Raw genomic sequence first — 16896 nt, 5'->3', positions numbered from 1 at the left:
ATTACATCAATGCAAGACTCCTGTGATTGAAGTAAGAGTCAGGCCCACAGGTATGATTGCTCAGACAATGGAAGGACAAGAATCATCTCCATAGACATTTAGTACGGATATGGCCATTAGAGTCATTTTTTGAATGGAAGCAAGAGTATTTTAAAGAGTTGCAGAAGGGAACTGAATGCTTCCTATGGACAAGATAGCCATAAAGACAACTAATCAGAACTAAATACAAAGCTCCAGAGATCCTCACAGCACCAGTCCTGTGAGTTCTTGGTCAGAAAGCTGTTCCTCAAAGTATTTCATTCCAGACAGCTTGAGGACTGGAGGTGGATTTTGTGCATTTAATTACTAATATGTTATTAAGTGAATAGGAGTGATGGAGCTGGGAGGAAGGGGCTAAAAAAGACAAGGCAACAAAAATCATCCTGTGCCAAGTGCAGATTCCCATTAGACGCTTTGGTGTAAATCAGTCCTTGAAAAGACAAACAGGTGCTGCAATTTAAGGTGTGGATAGCTACACAGGATCCTCAGTGGGTGTAAATCAGCAGAGCTTGAAGTTAGTGGCGTTACATTGATTTACACCATCTGAGGACTTGGCTCAATTTTCTATGGAACCTTCTATCCAAGGTTTAAGCCTATGAGCTTGGGATGTGTTATACTCAGTTAACACATGGGGGAAGAGACACACAGAGAGGCTGGGTGACTTTTCAGCAGTCAAAAAGCAAATGATCTGGAACAGATCTACTGACTCCCAGTCCTGTACTTCAGCCACCAGGCCATCCGCACTGAGCTTTTCACCCACTTCTAGTTTAAATTCAGAGCAGCCCCCCGAGTACACTATCTCCTGCAGATTGCTTTTCCGATGCAATGATTAGTTTCCCAGCAACATTTCAGGGAGATCCGCTCCCTACTCAAGATCAGGGCTGGTGAGCAGCAGCCCAAAGTGATTTGGCCCCAGAAAATCCTTCCCAGGTTTTACAATGAGCACAGTACATAGCAGGAAGGGAGTACTGGGAGTTTAATGAATGCCATGCGACTCTCACAAGATGGGGACAGAGTAGTAAAAGCTCAGAGGTATGTACCTCACCACCAAGTCTTAATTAAAGGAGCTCCCAAGTGACATGGGACATACCACTCTCCAGCTGAACCTAAGCTACCAGCACAATCATGTTTTCATATGGCATTATCCCACAGGCAGCTTATTATGCATGCATCGGGATGAAAGCAAAAAGTTTGCTCAAATCTATTTAACACTTCTTAACATGAAGTTAGGTGCACCTTGGTAGTGAAGTCTGTATTATGCATATTTCTCAGCTCAGAGAGATGAAGGGTGGGAGGGTCAGTCAAACTGCAATAGGTTGCCTGATGTGATGACATGCTAGATGACTCGCTCCTCACAGTGCGATGTGCTGTGTGCACAGGATGTTGATGTAAACAAGAACACTGATCAATCAGGTTTTTGATGTCCACTTGCTTGCGTTTCCATGCTGCACTCCCATGGTCCCTTAATACAAACTGTATCCCATGTGGAACCTTAATAACGTTTAATAATATTAGATATTCCAGGTGAAATTCACACCATCCAAAGGGCCTGCACAATGCCCTATGTACAAGCTAAGCCCTTAATATGGAGCTTATGTGATTGTAAATGGTCTCATATGGCCTAGTGCAAGTTCACTGCCTTGGGGTGGATTTCGCCCTGTATACAGGTTTCAGAGTAGCAGCCGTGTTAGTCTGTATTCGCAAAAAGAAAATGGATGAAGTGAGCTGCAGCTCACAAAAGCTTATGCTCAAATAAATTTGTTAGTCGCTAAGGTGCCACAAGTCCTCCTTTTCTTTTTGCCCTGTATACAGAATCTATTGGTATCAACATAGGAAATGGAAGATTATAGCATTCTCACGTGCAGTCTGATGCAACACTGGAATGTTTCCAACACTGGAGAAAATAAAAAGGAGTCTCACTAAGGTTCTGGGACATGGAAGGAGGTGTAAGAACATCTAGCCTGACTCAATGAGCCTGGATCTAAATAGGCTACAAAATTTTACTGCAGAAGAGGACACAAAAGTACTTCTAGAAGCAGCAGCTAGAAACCCTTGTGGCACAAACACATCAAACTCTGGCAGTTCTCATTTCAAGAAAAGTGGAATAAATAAGTACTGAGCAAAAAGTTACTCTATCAACAACATATAATAATGATAGAACAGAATGGTGAAGACTCGTTGGCTCTCACCAGCTCCAGTCTTGGGGCCTCATGTTCAGCAAAGCCCAGCTGTATCCTGCAGCATGTCAATGGAATTACTCATGTGCTTGGCTGAACTGGCACCTTGATAAGGAAGCCCCTGCATGCCCTCTCGACTGTCCCTTGCTGAGATCCCAATCCATCTGCCAAGCCTCAGGACACATGTGTGAAGAGTTTATTATCCCTGTTTTACAGGTGAGGACTGTGAGGGATGGAGGTGGAAAGTGATGGTCAATGGCAGAACCAGGAACAGAACCCAGGCTCTTGATTCTCAGTCTGTTGCATGAGCCATTTGACCATGCTGTCTCCTAAAACAAACAGCCCCACATTATGTTTCTAGCTTTGTCCCACATGCAGGGGGAAGCAGTGGTGACCAATTGTTACTATAATGGCTTAAACTCAAAAATTTGAAACAATAAAAACCCCACACACGATGGAAAACCTCATTCATCATGAAATTGTTTCATACCATTTGATGTTTCCTGCTGTACTAACCTCTCTGGATCATCACATGATGATGATTATTATTTATTAAGGTAGAATGTGGCAGCCCTGACTGATATCAGAGCCCCACTGTGCTAGATGTTGCACATATACATTGTAAGAAAGAGCCCTTCCTCTGAAGAGCTTGTAGTCTAAATAGGCAAGAGACAAAGAATCAGAGAAAGGAAATAGTATTATCCTTATTGTATAGATGGGGAACTGAAGCTCAGAGAGACTAAGGACTTGACTAAGGTCATAGAGAGTCTGTGGCAGAGCTGGGAACTGCACCTGGGAATTGGTCCCAAGTTCTGGGCCAACAAATTAGCCAGAAGATCATCCTTCCCATTTACTCTGCATCCAGGGCCGCATTTACAGGCACAATCAGAGTGTCTCGCTTCGCCATACTACATGGAAAGCTCTTTGCATTAATAATAATAAGAATAATACCCAGCTCATATTTATGGCTTTTCCTCAGTAGATCTCAAAGTGTTTTACAAAGGAGGTCAATATCATTATCCTTATTTTACAGATGGGGAAACTGAGGTGCAAATAGGTGAAGTGACTTGCCCAAGGTCACCTAGCAGACTAGTGGCAAAGCTGGGAATAGAACCTAGTTCTTCTGAATCCCAGTTCAGTCCTCTATCCACTAGGCCACACTGTAGAAAACAAGTTTTGCACAGAGACTACCAGTTGCTCAGCACCAGAGAGTTGCTAAAAACTCTGCATAGCCCAACCCTGGTCTGCCCCAGGCGTCAGTACTCACATCTCTCCCTCCGGGGTATAGGTGGATCCTGTGATACTGAACTCATGTAGGCTGCAGTGGATCCCCTCAATCTTCTCGATAATAAACATCTGCAGGAATCAGAGACACACACACAATATTAGGAACTTTATGCACCAGAGCCATAGCCTTTAAGCAGCCATGTGATCATTTTCTATTCACTAGCCAGCTCTGCTAAGGGTAGAGGCAACCCTGTCCTCTCTAGCCAGCATCCCACCAATACCACGCATACATCAGTGCTCTCCTCAGGGGGCTAAGAAATGCCCACTCAGTTTCTGGCAGCTTCTAAATCCTTCCAACCATACCCTGCCTTTTTCACGTTCATCTCCTCTAGCTTGCTCGCTCTCTTCCCCCTTCCCCCTACCCCCAATCCAAGGGCAGCTATAGAGCCAGCTTCTAAGCTGTCCATATTTTTCTTGGAGTGGGGAAGGAGAGGGTTATGGCTTCTGGTCTGGCATGCAGCTTGTCCAAGCTGCTCTGGAAAACACGCAGCCCTGAGGAAGCCTCTCAGAGCAGCCAGCTCAGATGGGGTAAGAGCCACAGCAGGAAACAACTGTGGTGAAGATCCCTTTGTGCTGCCCCTTCCCAAGGGGGCTGTTGGCCATCAGCTCATGCTGCTAATGTGCAGGGATTACAGCCCACCGCTATGCTGTGTGAATGTGACAGCTGTTAATAAAACCCTGGGAAGTTGTAAGAGGCCCATACATTCTATTTTTACTAACTTTTGTCTTTCAAACTCCTTCCAACTTCTCCCTCCTTGATGTAGCAACAGCAAAAACCCCTCACCTCTCAAAATCTCCTGCCCGCTCCAGCAAATGCTTTTCAGTGGCAGCTGCTGAGTTTAAGATCAGTGGTGTCCTTTTCTCCTTGCACTGACTTGCTAGAGGGTTCGTTGATGCTTGCTTTGCCTTGATCGTTATTTATGATTTGCATTAGAGAAAAAAAATCATTTAACTAAAAGGGTTCCCTTGACCTCAGCATCACTGGGCAGCAGCGCCACCTCCTGGTAACCACCACCAAGATGTCAAACAGGAAAATGCTTCATTTAAAAAAAAAAAAAAGGAGGGGGGGAACGGGGGGAGGAGCCCGGAAAGGAGATCTAGGAAATCACTGTTTATTTGGACTGTGTCTGAGACTCACTTGTAAGACAGGGGAAGGGGGAAAGCAGTAAGCCAGGGATAGCTCCTGACACCAACACTGGCAGAGGCAAGAGCCTGAATTTCTAATTGAATCTAAATTTCCACCGAATGCATCCGATGAAGTGAGCTGTAGCTCACGAAAGCTTATGCTCAAATAAATGTTTTAGTCTCTAAGGTGCCACAAGTCCTCCTTTTCTTTTTGTAAACCACTTATAATACTTTCTATTCTCAAAGAACTCCATAGACAAACAAACACACACAGGTTGTTCCATTTGTGCTTCTTATAAGACTCCACCTTTTAAATTATTAGTATTAACAGTTATATTGCAGTAGCATCTAGAGGTCAAGAAGGCCACAGCCCCATTGTGCTAGATACTGTACAAACATATGGCAAATGACATTCCCTGGCCCAGAGAGCTGACAATCTAAATGACAAGACAAAGCAGGTGGATGAGACCAACAAGCAGGTGAGGTAAGACCCCATCCCCTTGGTTACAATGAACCACCCAAAGGCTTCTTGAACACCCAATACATGGAATGGTTTCAAGTATAACAGCGGTGCTCAAATGCTTTCATAGTGTGCAGCACAGCTTAATTCGTAGCTGGTCTTGTGGACCCACCTCTCCTCCTGTTGATAGACTGCATGGGCTCTGCACTCCTCTCGTTCACACTCCCATGACATCACCATTAGCACTACAGCAATTGCTTGCTTGTACATCAGAAAGTGAGGAGAGGCAGAATGGTCTAGTGAAGAGGTGGGCAAACTATGGCCCGCGGGACCATCCTGCCTGACCCCTGAGCTCCCCGCCGGGGAGGCTAGCCCCCGGTCCCTCCCCTGCCGTTCCCCCTCCACCGCAGTCACACTGCCGAGCAGGCAGCGCTCTGGGTAGCGGGGCTGCACGCTCGTGCAGGGCAGCGTGTCTGGCTTCGGCCAGGCGGTGCGGCTCCAGACAAGCTGCTCTGAGCAGCATGGTAAGGGGGCCGGGGGGTTGGATAAGGGGCAGAGGATCCCGAGGGGCAGTCAGGGAGTGGTTGGAGGGGCGGAGGTTCAGGGGCGGGGGGTGGTCAGGTAACAGAGCGGTTGGATAGGGCAGAGGTCAGGGGATGGGGAATAGGGGGGATTGGATAGGGGGTGGGGTCCCGGGAGGGGGTGGTCAGGGGACAAGGAGTGGGAGGAATTCTGAGGGGGGAGGGAGCGGGAAGTGAGAGGGGGCCAGGCTGTTGGGAAAGCACAGCTTTCCCCACCTGGCCCTCCATACAGTTTCACACCCCGATGTGGCCATCAGGCCAAAAAGTTTACCCACCACTGGTCTAGTAGACAGGGAGTTAGGAGACCTGACTTCCTAGGGGACTGGGCAAGTCTCACACACACACACACCCCTCATGCAACTATCCTTATTTAGATTAAAATCTCTGCAGGGCAGGTAGATGGTCTCTTAATACGTGTCTGTACAGCACTTAGCACAATGGGAGCCTCAATTGCTGGTGGGCCTCTGCATGCTACTTTAATACAGCTAATAGCAGGAATGTATTTTCAGCTGTCTTTTTATGCAATTTAGCATTGGAAACAAGGAGATGCTAAAGCTTTGAGACTAGCCAGTTCTCCTTGTACAATAGGTAAGTGCCCTGTGGACCACAGTGGAAGAACTAATGAATCTATATTACTTCATGTATAACGACTTTGCACTTACACCATGTTTTTCATCCAAGGATCTCGAAGTGCATTGAAAAAGGGGCAAACACATTTTTACAGATTAAAATTAAATTTAAATTAAATTAAGGCAAAGTGTTTAGATGGCAATGGTCATGCAGTGCATCAACGGCAGAGTTGAGACCAGAATCCAGGGTCTTCTGACTCCCAGCCCTGGGTTTGGCCGGCCAGATCACAGGTGACCCTTGAAGGCAAGCTGAATGGTCATGCAGGCTAAAGCTCTCTGCAGCCTCTTCTCACACCCTTTGTAAACCAGAGTGGAGTCTACAAGGCCATATGCAACATAAAAGAACGATAGCACACACATGACAAGTGGTGTTTTCACCTCTGAGCCAGCAAATCATTAAGAACTAGGGCCAGATCTATGAAAAAAATAATCAGCTCTATAACAGGATTAATTCATGTGAATAAGAGGTGCTGAGAATGAATGAGCAACTGTTTTCTTCCCCCATCCAACTAAACAAACCACTATAACCCTAGCAGGCTGCGTGACAGGGCTGCAAACTTAAACAGGCTATTCCCTATGGACCCAACCAAAGCTACTGAAGTTAATGGAGAGACTCCAATTTCAGGCCCTGCACAGACATCCTGGGATGGCTGGATAAAATTATTATTATACCAGGACGATGGGAGTTAGCAGTTGAGGCAGTGAGGTACTTCTGTCACCGCAGAAAAGTGGTGTGAGGCAATAGCGCAATGTTGTGTAGAAAGCCCAAAGAGACCTTCTGGTCAAATTACTAAGAGCTGCTTTAGCAAAGTTACACAACAACATTTCATCAGAGGATACAGAGGCACTTGCAAGATAGATTAGAACTAGATTATCCATTCAGGCCACTTATCAAGCTTGCAGTCCATGTTGCCAGGCAGCCAAAATAACTTCACAACTGTCACTATCCTACACACCATCCTGGCCCCACTGAATTTCAGTCAGAAAGGACAGAACTCAGGTCCTCCATTCAGCAGCAAATAATTAATAATATTTGCACTATCATTAGGTTTCAGCATTAGCATCACATTTAAATAAAATGCTCGTTGTTTCAGGCTTTCTGCAGACTCTGAAGACAGCACCTCATCATAAGATCTCCTTTGTAAACTTTTATTCAGGGCTGGAAACTATTTTAAATGAAAGCTTAAATACACCATAAATTGATGGACACACCTAAGGAAATCTGGTCCAGCCATACTATCTGACATCAGGTCAATCCATCCCTCCAGCACTATAATAGAGCCTGCACTATCACTACATGGGGCACACCTCTTATGTAAGAGAGGACATTAGTCTGCAGGGCTCTCGATCCAGTACCATTCACCACGTGCTATATTCATGCCAATGTAAGCAACAAGTGAGTTTCTAATGGCCAAAGCATATTGTAACCATGTGCAGAAGATTCTGCCTCCAGAGTGAAATTGCTCTGATGAGAACGATAGCTTCCCGTCTCTCACCACCTCATCAGCAGCAACTTACACATTAGAGGAGCTGTCAATTTACATTAGTTTTACAAGTTTGTTTACTGTGGTATCCACATAAACGCACACAACTGAAGTTACCTTGACAACTGTCCTATCACATGTTTCTCCAGTTGTCTTTGCCAATGGGGGTCTACCAGCATTAGAGACATAACTATGCATTATGATCACACATGCTTCCAAAATTAGGGTGCTCCCCACCCACCCCATGCACTGCGGATTATTTTCCTTGTTTCTAGTGATTTTCTGTATTAATTTTAACAAATTATGAAGTACTATAGGGAAACTTGGCAAAGTAAAGGAACATTTGACAAAGGAATATGATTCCTGAATGGGAAGCAGTGGCGGTAACTGGAGCCATCATACAGCGCTCAAGGACACTGGCTGCTACAGGTACAACCTACTTCTCTCTATCTAAGCCCTAGGCCACACACAGTTAAAGGTTAATTTATTTTCAGGCTGTTTCTTAAAATAGCATTTCTGTTTCAAAATGGGCTGGAGCCAGGAAGTTCTGATCCAGATCTGAACTTCCACAGAGTTGAAAGTACAGGTGGTTCAGGTTCAGGGCCCCAAAGTCAGCTCTATCAGGACCCAAACCTACAGACCTATTGATTTCACTGGAATTTCTGCACACCCAGAGCTTGCAGGAGCAGCCCTTAACACGCAGTTCTGCTCTCAAAAGTTAGTGGCCAATAGCACAGAGGAGCTTCCATGATTATAGCGACGTTGTTTCCTTATTAACCATGAATGAGTGCATTTAGAACATTGCTGCCAGCCCTGCAAACTCATCCTGGGATTCAAGAGTCAAGCTGGGCTCTCTTTCATGTGGAAGGAGAAAGGTCCACCAGAGTGGCTGCTGCCTGAGAGACTGGGATTGGGATGGCTTGAGCAGGCAGAGCACCAATCCCAGGGTGACAGGAATGGTCTGAAGCCCAGTCTGGGGAGTTTTCATTAATTTTCTGCTCATTTAAATGATTTGATTTTGCTAGAAACACTGTCCTTCGAGGAACAGACCTTGTTAGCTACCACTGATTTTTCCCCAGGGCAATTCCACCAGTTTACATGAGGCTCAGGACTCTTGAGTGGGAAGACCTACATTTTATTTCCTGCACAGACACAGTTTAGCTGGATTTCACAATACCTGTTATGTATGGCTACATTAGAGAGAGGTTGGAATAGGAACCTTACGATTAAAACATCCGTTGCTTCCACTATTGACTTTTTTGTCTGAGTACTCTTATGTGCCAAAGGATGGTAACAACTGACTGACTTCCTAAACAGGGACCTGTATTTACAGTTCATCTTTGGTTCCTCTCCATCAATCAGGCTATTTGCTTTCTGTGACACATTAAACCGAGGCGTTAAGCTTAATAAATGAGTAACTCAAGAGCTCCAGGCTCAAAATAGCAACTTTATGGCTCAGTAACCTTAACATATTATCAGCAAAAGAGAACAGGAAAAGTCCAGCCCTGGGCAAGGAGGAAACACTTTAACAGCACATTTGCCCACCCATGCACTAACTGGTTAGGGGGAATTGAGAGAATTGTCACTGGTGGTACAGCCTGGGTATAGCACAACAGGATAAAAGTTGCATACAGACTTCGCCAGTACACCTTATCCTGCTTAACCATCCATTCAGGGACATCACCAGTCAAGTCCAATAGTCCTGGTACTGTCATTTTGACACGTGGACTAGCATCCAGTAAGGATTAACCCTACATAACACCCAGCTCATTTTCACTTCTGTCCCAGCTGGTTGTTCACCTAGCTAAGGCATAACCCTGACATCTGGCAGCTCTTAGATGAACTTTAAAAGCTCATCAATGTTACAGTACAATTTCTCCTTCCCCACATTTTTAAGCCACTTGCTCATGAACAGATATGGGGAGACAGTGACCCCACACATTCACAACTTAGCTGTTAGTGCAACATCTGCCCATAGGGACAGAGTTCTGCATCTTAATCAGGGGCTGGCCTCAGTTGGCTTCCCCAGAAGAAAGGAATTCCATAGCCTAGCAATTGGCCTCTGGGCTCCTACACGTGACATATTCGCTTATTACATAAGCGCAACCCCCTTCCTACTACACCATGGTAGCTTTACTCATCAGAGGAAACCATCTGCAGCTTTCTACTGCTTTACACTGGCATTAATCCTAGTGCAAACCTTCCTGCCTCATGCAGCAAGCTGTGATGCTCTCATGAGTTTCCCAGCCGCCCTTGCCCCAAAATAGACCAGGCCTGCTCAGAGAGGCAGCAGCCAACATCGTTCCTAAGCTGTCCTGTTTCAGTCCCCTGTCCTACCAGACTCTTAGCTTAGTCACTGAAGTGTTTCTAGCCCCTGTAGAAACCAAAGAGTTCTTCAAACATCAGGAAGAAAAGGCAAACATCAACAGACCAGTGTTTATAAACTTGGCATATGTGCCCGTCATTCTCTCCCACAAATCCCAGGCTACTTCCTCTTGGATTTCATTCTATGTAGACTGCCTGTCAGCACTGGCTAAGCCTGGTTTATGTTCCAGATCTCCCCGAGCACGTGGGGAAGGGTGTTGATAAATGGAGAAAGCCAACAAATGATCATTTGCACATGGGTTGAAAAAACAGCTTGTGAAACCTTTCAGCAGCTAATGATGGAAAGGAATAATGACCCTGTGGGCTTAATGTTCTGGTGTAGGGAATGTTGAGCCATGGCCATAGCTCAATGCCACACTGAACATACATGCACACAAAGGCTTTTTATCCAGTACATGCTTCCCCCAGAACATATGCAAACAGCACTGAATGAGTAGGGCTGTATTCTGCTTGCCCTAGTACGTGGCTAATTTGATTGGCTTCCATGGGACCATTTGGGTGGGCAAGGAAGGCAGGATTCAACTTCACATTCTCCCAGGCCAGGATTCCATTTACCCATTTAAGCAATGACCTCCCTACTCCAAGGGGCCAGCTCCCATTCTCCCCTTTTATATCCCTCCTGAAAAATCCACTTCTCCCAGGAGGGTTCATCAACCCACATTGATACAGTGCCATCAATGGCCCTATTGTTTTAGTTCAAAAAACCTAACTTATCACCATCAGCCTGGTCTCCCATTGAGTTCCTGGCTTGTCAGATTGTAAACTTCTTGCAGCAAGGACCATGTATTCATTGACAAGGAAGTATGGTCTTGTGGCTAAGATACTTGGCTGATACTCAGATGGATCTGGGTTCAGTTGCTGGCTGGTAGACAAGAAGAATGGCTCTGTAAGGTTGCTAGCCAATGACTCAGGAAACCTAGTTTTAATTCTTTGCTCTGCCACAGATTTGTTCTGTGACCTTGGGCAAGTCATTTAATCTATTTGTGCCTTCATTACCCCACACATGCTACAGGCAATAAGAATATTTCCCTCCCTCACAGGGATGCTGTAAGGATAGGTTTATTATGCTTTATGAGGTGCTTGGATAATGCAGTGATGGGAGACATACAAACATGTGAATAGTTAGGTGGACAGCCCAGTGTACAGTGTCAGCACTTCCACACTAAACAACAAGAGCCACCTCTGCAGCATGTGAGGAGTATTTTCAGTTTCTGTGCACTGTGTACTGGTTTCAAACAGAGTATGGCACCTAGGCATGGCGGTCGATTGTAAACCTTTAAACTAGCAAATATTTACAATGGGCATTCTGAAGGCTCCTACAATGCAAAGAGGAGAAATACCTTTAGTGCTCCTATCCCACTAAATAGCCACAAGCTACAAAATGTTTAATATTGCTCATCAGATCTTCCCCTCTCTCTCTTTTGGGGTTGCTCTTGAAGATAACCTGACCAAGATGGTGATAGTGACTGTGAAATGCTCAGGGAGATTAGAGAGGCTATACAAATAAAAAACTCAATAATAACGGGTGATTTCAACTATTCCCATATTGATGGGTACATGTCACCTCAGGATGGGATGCAGAAATACAGTTTCTTGATATCTTAAATTATTGCTTCTTGGAGCAGGTAGTTCTAGAACCCAGAAAAGGAGAGGCCATTTCTTGATTTAGTGTTAAGTGGAGCACAGGATCTGGTCCAAGAAGTGAATATAGCTGAACTCCTTGGTAATAGTGACCATAACATAATAAAATTTAACATCTCTGTGGGGTGGAAAACACCAAAGCAGCCCACCATGGTAGCATTTAATTTCAGAAAGGGAAACTATGCAAAAATGAGGAATTTAGTGAAGCAGAAATTAAAAGGCACAATGCCAAAAGTGAAATCCCTTCAAGCTGCATGGAAACTTTTTAAAGACACCATAATAGAGTCTCAATTTAAATGTATACCCGAAATTAAAACATAGTAAGAGACCAAAAAAATGCCACCATGGCTAAACAAGAAAGTAAAAGCAGCAGTTAGAGGCAAAAAGGCATCCTTTAAAAAGTGGAAGTTAAATCCTATTGAGGAAAATAGAAAGGAGCAAAAACTCTGGAAAGTGAAGTGTAAAAATATAACTAGGAAGGCCAAAAAAGAATCTGAAGAACAGCTAGCCAAAGACACAAAAAATAACAGCAAAATTTTTTTTTTTTAAGTACATCAGAAGCAGGAAACCTGCTACACAACCAGTAGGGCCACTGGACGATCGAGATGCTAAAGGAGCACTCAAGGACAATAAGGCCGTTGCAGAGAAACTAAATGAATTCTTTGCATCAGTCTTCATGGCTGAGTATGTGAGGGAGATTCCCAAACCTGAGCCATTCTTTTTAGGTGACAAATCTGAGGAACTATCCCAGGATTGAGGTGTCAGAGGAGGTTTTGAAACAAATTGATTAAATTGAATAGTAAGTCAGCAGGACCAGATGGTATTCTCCCAAGAGTTCTGAAGGAACTCAAATGTGACATTGAAGAACTACTAACTGTAGTTTGTAACCTATCATTTAAATCAGCTTCTGTACCAGATGACTTGAGGACAGCTAATGTGACACCAATTTTTAAAAAAGGCTCCAGAGGCAATCCTGGCAATTACAGGCCAATAAACCTAACTTCGGTACTGGGCAAATTGGTTGAAATTATAGTAAAGAACAGAATTATCAAACACATAGATGAACACGATTTGTTGGGGAAGTCTCAATATGGGTTTTGTAAAGGAAAATCATGCCTCAATCTACTCGTATTCTTTGAGGGGGTCAACAAGCATGTGGACAAGGCAGATCCAGTGGATGTAGTGTACTTAGATTTTCAGAAAGCCTTTAGACAAGGTCCCTCACCAAAGGCTCTTAAGCAAAGTAAGGTGACATGGGATAAGAGGGAAGGTCCTCTCATGGATCAGTAACTGGTTAAAAGATAGGAAACAAAGGGTAAAAATAAATGGTCAGTTTTCAGCATGGAGAGGGGTAAATAGTGTGTCCCCCTGGGGTCTCTACTGGGACCAATATTGTTCAACATATTCATAAATGATCTGAAACAGTGAGGTGGCAAAATTTGCAGATGATACAAAACTAATAAAGATAATTAAGTCCAAAGCAGACTGCAAAGAGTTACAAAGGGATCTCACAAAACTGGTGACTGAGCAACAAAACGGCAGATGAAATTCAGAGGAATGCACACTGGAAAACATAATTCCAACTATACATATGAAATGATGGGGTCTAAATTAGCTGTTACAACTCAAGAAAGATTTTGGAGTCATTGTGGATAGTTCTCTAAAAACATCCTCTCAATGTGGGGCGGCAGTCAAAAAAAGCTAACAGAACATTGGGAATCATTAGGAAAGGAATAGATAATAAGATAGAAAATATAATATTGCATATATATCAATGGTACACCCACATCTTGAATACTGCGTGCAGATGTGGTCACCCCATGTCAAAAAAAAATATTGGAATTGGAAAAGGTTCAGAAAAGGGCAACCAAAATGATATGGGGTATGGAACTGCTTCCATATGAGGAGAGTTTAATAAGACTGGGACTTTTCAACTTGGAAAAGGGGGGATATGATAGAAGTCTATAAAATAATGACTGGTGTGGAGAAAGTAAATAAGAGTGTTATTTACTCCTTCTCCTGACATAAGAACTAGAGGTCACCAAATGAAATTAATAAGCAACAGGTTTAAAACAAAGAAAAGGAAGTATTTCTTCACACAATACTGTCAACCTGCTGAACTCTTTGCCAGAGGATGTTGTGAAGGCCAAGACTATAACAGGGTTCAAAAAATAACTAGATATGTTCAAGGAGGATAGGTCCATCAATGGCTATTAGCCAGGATGGGCTGGGATGGTGTCCCTAGCCTCAGTTTGCCAGAGGCTGGGAATGGGCAATAGGGGATGGATCACTTGATGATGACCTCTTCTGTTCATTCCCTTTGAAGCACCTGGCATTGGCCACTGTCAGAAGATAGGATACTGGGCTAGATGGACCTTGGTCTGACCTTATGGCCATTCTTATGTTCTTATGAATCTGTTCTGGTTCTTATTCTCAGCCCATCGTCATGGTATCTCAGCACCACTGAAGGATATCTGAGAGAACCATTGACCAGGAGATTGTGAAAGAGCCAAGTCTGCTCATCTGCAGAATTTTTTTTTAGTCCTTCCTCGAGTCAGAAGGTAGCCCGCCTCTCCTAGCATGGTATTCAAAAACCAGTGCAATAAGGACTTTGCTAAGAGGGCTGATTGTCTTGGGTGTCCTATGACTGGCAAAACTCAGACAGAGGTGTATCTAGAATAACACAAGAACACTGCCTGGCCAGTTATATCTAAGGTGGTAAGTGCTCAAACACGACAGTGAGGAGAGCTATATAAATGCCTAGGCAGATAAACATAGTAGCTACAGGAACTTAGGGCAAGACGTATGCATGCATGTCTGAAATTTTCAAACGTGACTATTGATTGTGGATGCCTCAAGCTTTTAGTGCCCACCTTAAAGTGTGATTGTTGGAGGGTGGATGCTCGGCTTCTCCTGAAACTCAACTTTTTAAGGTGCTTCAAGTTGAGTGCCCTCCCCACCCCGAAAAGGCACCAAAAATTACTGGTCTCTTCTGAAAGCTGAGTGCCATGTATTGAACTCATCCTATGGGCTGTATATGTTGACATCAGTTGCACTTCCTATTGGTCTGCAAACTGGTGCTTGCAACTACCCTCAACCTCCTACCCAGTTCTCGCTCCCTGCTTGGTATGGGGGTCTTCTTTCTCAAACACGCTAAGTTGTGGAACAATTAACACTTTCACAACACTAAATATTTTTTTTTAAATTGGTCACAACCCCTTTATTTTTCTAATCTAAACCTATTTAAATATGGTGTTCTGTAACCCACGGCAACCAAGCGCTACATTAAATTTCCTACCCTAGAATGTGCTCAGTGACTAATACAATGGCATTGAGTCAAGATGGGTTGGTGGAGGTGGGGGGAGGGACTTTTATTGTGGGATCCGAAAGGTATTAGTAGGTTTTCGGTATTACATTATGGTGAATTTCCTGAGGGACTAGAGGGGTAATGTTTGCAGTAACTGTAAATAGTGAAGAGGAAATAGCTGCAGGTTAATCCATAAACAGGATAGGTAACATTAGTATAAAAACCCAAACTTATCTGCAACAGCAGTTTAAATGGCACTTTCTGTGAAAAGCTGCTGGAACTGAGCCAGCCAAAGAAATCTTCTATATAAACCGCTGCACTGTTTACCTTATAAGGCTGGAGGGTGCACACTAACTCCTGTATCACACGAAGAAGGAAACTCACTTGGCCCCAGATCAAGTTCTCGCTCCAATGCGCACCTCTGCGTTTAACCCTTTTAAAGCCATATTTGTGTCAAAAATGTAATATTAGAGATCTAAAAAAAAAAAAAAACTACCTAGGAACTTGCCACCCACACACGTACACGTACTGGTCCGTCTGCAGCTCAAATCTCATTTCTTCCCCCAGGGTAATAGCATTAACCTAGACACATTTTAGAAAGCAACTGGATCATAAAAATACTTACCTCCAAGTAACGCTGGGCACTTTTGCTGCAGGCTCATTTGAGAGGAGAGAGGCAAGATGATGACATTTAGTTTTGGGAGGTTTTACTTAAATGTGAGTATTTTCTGCCTTACATGAAAAGAAATCCATAAAAATGCTGCCGAAATGGGACAGTGGTATGGAATGTCAGGGGCTCATCAATATCGGTGACAAGGTTCCGAATGATAAATGTTTACTTTGCAAGAAGAAAGAAAAAACAATTGGGATTAATACAAAAACTATTCACACCTTCCGGGGTCCCGAACTGTGGACAAGTGTCTGTGATGGCATAAAAGTAAAGATGAACTATGGGTCATAGGACTAAGAGTCAGGAGACCAGGATTTGCATCCCAGTTCTGTAATTGATATTTATTGGGCTTGGGCACATAACTTACCCTCTCTCTACCCGTTTGCCCATCTTCAAAATACAGATAAGAACCTACCCTTTTACACTGCTCTTAGATCTTCAGATGGATACATGAACTAGAAAAGTGCAAATTACCATAATGTAATAAACTGCTATGATTTAAAACACTCTTATCAGCTACTAGTCATCTCTTTATACGTTGATTTTCACGTTTATTGGAAAGCTGATCAAGATCCTCAAGTGTCTGTCCAGTCCCTCTGTCACGACCAAACTTGGGCTGGGTTCAACCCGGCAACTCAGAAAAATAGTCATAGGTACTATAGATCCAAAAGGGGAGGATGCGGAGCCCTAAGCAAGAGAATCCAATAAAAAGCAACTTGTGTGTGTTTTAGATAGAAGTGCTGAATCGAACTGTAGTCTCCTGTAGATTGGCCTTAACAAAGGGGTATTCAAGGAAAAACCACACAACTCTAGGGAAGCCATTTTGCCTACATCATTTTCCAGGATACTTATTTAAGCGTTTGCATGTTAGCCAGAGTCCATCAGAACTGCTGAAACAACTCATTCAAAAGATCCCAAAGCCAGGATATTTAAAGGAGAGACAAACTGGGAGTGATCTGAAGTCAGCTTGCAGAACAGATTGGCACAGAAACTCAAATTCACCTGTCTCCTCTATCCAATGGGTGATTCACATAGTTGCAATCCACTGCACCCATCTCTTACTCAGTTGTTTAAGAGTCACTCTTCTCCCCTTCCTGCATTCACAGCGCAC

General features: G+C 43.8%; 1 protein-coding gene across 4 annotated transcripts in view; it reads right to left on the bottom strand.

Annotated features, from left to right (window-relative positions):
- ATP2A3 (ATPase sarcoplasmic/endoplasmic reticulum Ca2+ transporting 3) overlaps positions 1-16896 on the bottom strand; it is a 155591-nt gene that overhangs the window by 39319 nt on the left and 99376 nt on the right. For all 4 annotated transcript variants that reach the window (XM_043499309.1, XM_038375536.2, XM_038375537.2 and 1 more), the window contains exon 9: positions 3484-3572. In XM_043499309.1, the coding sequence (XP_043355244.1) occupies positions 3484-3572 (89 nt within the window). The remainder of the gene's footprint in view (positions 1-3483; positions 3573-16896) is intronic.

Source organism: Dermochelys coriacea, chromosome 17 (assembly GCF_009764565.3).
Source record: "Dermochelys coriacea isolate rDerCor1 chromosome 17, rDerCor1.pri.v4, whole genome shotgun sequence".
Classification (NCBI taxonomy): domain Eukaryota; kingdom Metazoa; phylum Chordata; order Testudines; family Dermochelyidae; genus Dermochelys; species Dermochelys coriacea.
The sequence above is the reverse complement of the archived record's forward strand: the minus strand, read 5'-3'. Positions and strand labels throughout refer to the sequence as shown.